This window comes from Haemorhous mexicanus, chromosome 32 (genome assembly GCF_027477595.1).
Source record: "Haemorhous mexicanus isolate bHaeMex1 chromosome 32, bHaeMex1.pri, whole genome shotgun sequence".
Classification (NCBI taxonomy): domain Eukaryota; kingdom Metazoa; phylum Chordata; class Aves; order Passeriformes; family Fringillidae; genus Haemorhous; species Haemorhous mexicanus.
Window position 1 is genome coordinate 3,209,014 of NC_082372.1, and position 4,339 is coordinate 3,213,352.

Genomic DNA, 4,339 nt, shown 5'->3' on the forward strand with positions numbered 1-4,339 from the left:
GTACCGGATTTGCCGAGGGATCTCTCCCGGTCCTTGTCCCCACGGAGGAACCCTCGGTTCCATTTTCTGTCGCTGTGCGGCTGCGGGGGGCAGGGACAGAGCGGCTCTGCATCGGGCCAGCGTCACCACTTGCCACGGGCACCCTTGAGATCCCGCGAACCTGGGCACGCATTTCTGGGCTCACCTGAGCTCCCACCTGCCCAGCGCCCCAAGGTTCCCCCTCCCCAAAAAATCCCCCAGCCCGGGGCTGCAGCCTCCCGGAAAGGCCTCAGCCAATCCCAGCGCAGGCAGAAGGCGGCGCAGCCAATGAAAGCGCGGGGCGTTGGATTGCCTCATCGGTTGCCGGGCAGAGCCCGTGGCCAATCGCTCCCCAGCAGTGGCGGGAGCCAATGAGAGCGCGCGGCGCTGCCGAGCCCGCCCCGCTCCGGACTGGTGCTCCCAGCGCAGCGCGGCTGCTTCGGGGCTGCGGCCCCTGCCCGGCGCTGGCCGTGGGGCGAGGGGCGGCAGCTGGGGCCGGACTGGTGGCACTGGTGGTGCTGGGAGCGCCCCCGGCTGCGGGCGCGGGGCTCTCGGGTGAGCGGGGGGGGGCGGGAGGCGGTGGGAGGGTGGGGGGGAGAAGGGGGAAAAGGGGGCGAAGGGGGGAGCCCGGAATGGACAGGAGGAGGAGGGGACCCCCCCAAAAGGGAGAGCGGGAGGGGCAGAGGGGTGGGCGAAGGTGAAGGAGAGTTGGGAGAGGGTGGGGAAAGGGGGAGGGGGGACCCCGAAACTGAGCCCGAGAGTGGCTGGAGATTGGGGGATTTGTAGGAAAATGGGGAAACGGGACCCTTAAAGTAATTTTGGGAGCGGCCAGAGATGGGAGGGGAAAAAATGTGGAAGGGGAAATGGGGGAAGGATGGCACAGAGGAAGCGGCAGCGCGGGCAGGATGGCGGCCGTGGGGCACAGGGAGTGCGCAGTGGGGATCCGGGTTGGCCCCCGGTGCTCTGGGGGTGCTGGGGGGGCACCCCGGAGCTGTGTCCTGCACTCACAAGGGTGTTCCAGAGGATGAGATTGAAGAGTGTCACTTGTTGAACGGCACGGAGAAGGTGAGGTTCGTGGAGAGGTTCATCTACAACCGGGAGCAGTTCCTGATATTGGACAGCGACGTCGGGGTGTACGTGGGGTTCATCGCCTATGGGGAGATGAATGCCAAGCGCTCTAACAGGCACCCGGTTCACATGGAGTACTACCGGGCTTTGGTGGACACGCAGTGCTGGCGAAACTACGAGCTTTATGCCCCGTTCACAACGGTGGAGCGCCGAGGTGAGCGCGGGGCAGAGCGCGTCACCTCGGACCCTGCCCTGCCAATGACCCTGGAGCTCCTGAAATTCCCAGTATCCCTCGAGTCTGGGAATCGCCTCAGAGGCGGCAGCCCTCCTTGTGTCCATCACTGGGACATCCTCTCCCACCCAGTGACCCCCCCGTGGCTCCTCCAGCCCATCCCAGTCCATCCCGGTCACTCCCAGTGCTCCGCGGCGCGTCCATCTCGGTCGAGCGTGGAGATAACGCCTCTCAGCCAATCACAGCTCGTCCCTCCGATGACCCATCTGTTGCTAGGATGATCCGCAGATCCGAGTGCCCCGAGCTGGACTCGGCCTCGCAGCGCCGCGCACGTCATTGCCAGTTCCATCCCAGTCCATTCCCAGATCCCTTCCAGTGCCACCGCAGTCCCTCCAACTCCTTCCCAGACCCTTCCAGTCTATTCCCAGTCCACTCTCCGACTTTCACGCTCTCTCATAGTGCCGAGTGCCCCTCCCACCTTTCTCAGTGCCACTCCAGTCCCTCCCAGTTCATTCCCAGACCATCCCAGTTCCAACCAGCCCCTCCAAGTCAATTACCAGTCTATTCCCAGTCCATTCCCAGTTCACGACAAGACTTCCACCGTCTCTCCCAGTACCCCCCATCCTCTCCCACCTCTCTCGGTGCCACTCAACTCCCTCCCAGTGCATTCCCTGTCCCTCTCCACCCCACTAAAGCCCTCCCCTCTCCCAGTGCTCCCCAGCTGATTCCAGTGTGTCCCCACTCTCTCCCTCTCACAGTGCCCCCAGTGTGTCCATCTTGCTGGTGCCCTCGAGTTCCCAGCCTGGCCCCAGCCGCCTGCTCTGCTCCGTCATGGATTTCTACCCTGCCCACATCCAGGCGAGGTGGTTCCAGGGCCAGCAGGAGCTCTCAGACCACATGGTGGCCACCGACATGGTCCCCAACAGGGGCTGGACTACCAGCTCCTGGAGCTGCTGGAAACCCCCACCCCCAGGGCAGGCTCACCTACACCAGCCAGGTGGAGCACGTCAGCCTGGAGCACCCCCTGAGCTGCACTGGGATACGGGGGAGCCCCCGGGGGCACTGGGAGAGCCACTGGGCTGTGCTGGGAGCCACTGGGAAGGAGCTGAAGGGAGCTGTCTTGGAACTGGAAGAGGGGCTGGGGGCTTGGCAATGGCTGGGAAGGGGTTTGGGGGATGCTGGGGAGGGTGAGATGGGGTTGGGGGGGTCCTGGTGGGCACTGGGAGGGAGTTTGGGGGTGCTGGGTGTGACTGGGAGGGAGTTTGGGAGCACTGCCATCCTCTCGCCACCCTGTGTCCTCCTTCACACCCCGTCTTTCCACATCCCCCGTTCCCTACCCGGAATGGTGATTGCTGTGTAAGAGACAGTTGGAAGTTTCCCTCATTTGCCTCATGACCGTCGCCAGGACAGACCCTGAGGGCCCTGGCTGGAGTTCTGGCCTGGTTGAAGTGGATGCTCACCAAGTGATTGTGTGCAGGTGTGCTTGCTGTGCCTCCACGGTCTCACACCTGCTTCACCATCCCACAACAGCCCATGAATTTCCCCATCTCTTGGCCAAATGAACTTTCTGAGCTAACTCTGGTGATCCCCCCACGGAAGATCCCTCATCTGCCTCATGACCACCATCAAGGATGGAGACTGAAGCCCCCTCCCAAGGAATGAGACTGAGACCCTTATAATTCTAACACAGGATGCTGGCCTGACGGAAGTGGGATGTCTGCCAAGTGGTGCCTGCAGGTGTGTTCGCTGGACCAAGACTGGTTTCCCACAGAACCAATCCTGAAACAATGGGTCCCGCTCACTGCTGAGATTGCTTTGTCCTGTTTTGGAACATGGACTGTCCATACCTGTTTTCAATACACTTATTCTCTGTTGTCTTAACCCATTCTCCCCTCAGCAGAGGACTATAAGAGACCCCTGAGTTAACCCAAGAATTTGAGATTCTCCTCGATGTGACAAGACGGATCTACTGTCCAGACCACAGGGATTTCATCTCTCCATTGGCAGCTATTCCCCCCAGCCCTTCTTTTTTCCTCTCTCTCTCTCTATCCTTTATCTCCTTTCTAATCCTTCTATCGCATTTGCTGTGGGCACTCAGTAAAGGTGCATTTGTTTTGATGAATACTGAAATCCCCTCTGTGTTGTTTTGCACTCTGAGATCAGTTAATGAACCATCACAACCCCACTTGTACAAGTGGATCATGGCAGGCCGCGCCGTCCTGGGCCCTCCTTCTGAAAACGGCGCTGACCACGCTGTTTAAGATTCCCCTTTTTCCCACCAATTCCTTCTCCTCTGGTCCCAAACCTCCCCTTCCCCCCTACCTACCTACCTCTCCCCCTTCCTGCTGTGCCTCTGCAGCTGGCCCTGCCCCGGGCCCGCGTGGCGCGGCTGCGAGCCCCGTGCAGGAGTCAGCCGGCATCACCACCACCCTGTGAAAAACCAATCACTCGTTATAAAAATTTAAATGTTTAATAGTAATAAAATAGTTACAAAAACAGGAATAAAAAAATAGGGCAGTAAGAACTTGGACAATCAGAGTTAGGACAATAAAGGACAATAAAAAAGCAAAGAATTATGAACATTTGGATGCTTTCCTCATAAAAGCATGTCAGCTAACAAAGGGTTAACCCTTAAAAGCAATAGCCTGCTGCATATTCATAAATCTCATACATGATGCAAACATTCCTTTCAAAGTAGAGATTTTTCTGGTTATTGTCACCTTACCCCCCTACATCTCGTAAATCCTGGTTTGGCTCCGTGGAGTCTGAAAGAAGGAGGTGAAAGGAGTCTGGTTCTTCATGATAAGGAGGCAATAATTCTTCTCTTTGGGATTTTAGTGTCTTGTTGCTGTTATCTCTGTGAAAAGAATTTCTTGAACATCTCATCCCTTTCTTGAGCTAGTTAGAAAAGTATCTTACATCGCATAGTTTCTATTTTAATATTATGCCATAGCCTAAAACTATATTTACCACACTACTTAAGAGGATTAACACAGCATTAATTAAGTAAAACAGATTAAC

General features: G+C 57.6%; 1 protein-coding gene across 3 annotated transcripts; it reads left to right on the forward strand.

Annotated features, from left to right (window-relative positions):
- Positions 1 to 810: 810 nt before the first annotated feature.
- On the forward strand, positions 811 to 3,440 carry LOC132340596 (H-2 class II histocompatibility antigen, I-E beta chain-like). Of its 3 annotated transcripts, none has more exons than XM_059871671.1 (3): positions 811 to 1,300; positions 3,009 to 3,055; positions 3,216 to 3,440. In XM_059871671.1, exons 1-3 carry the CDS (start codon positions 853 to 855, stop codon positions 3,237 to 3,239), a joined length of 519 nt encoding a protein of 172 aa, XP_059727654.1. In that variant the 5' UTR covers positions 811 to 852; the 3' UTR covers positions 3,240 to 3,440. The 3 variants fall into 3 exon arrangements, with proteins under 3 accessions (XP_059727654.1, XP_059727655.1, XP_059727653.1); XM_059871672.1 differs by having other exon boundaries at positions 3,219 to 3,440; XM_059871670.1 differs by having other exon boundaries at positions 815 to 1,300; positions 3,009 to 3,440.
- Positions 3,441 to 4,339: the final 899 nt, after the last annotated feature.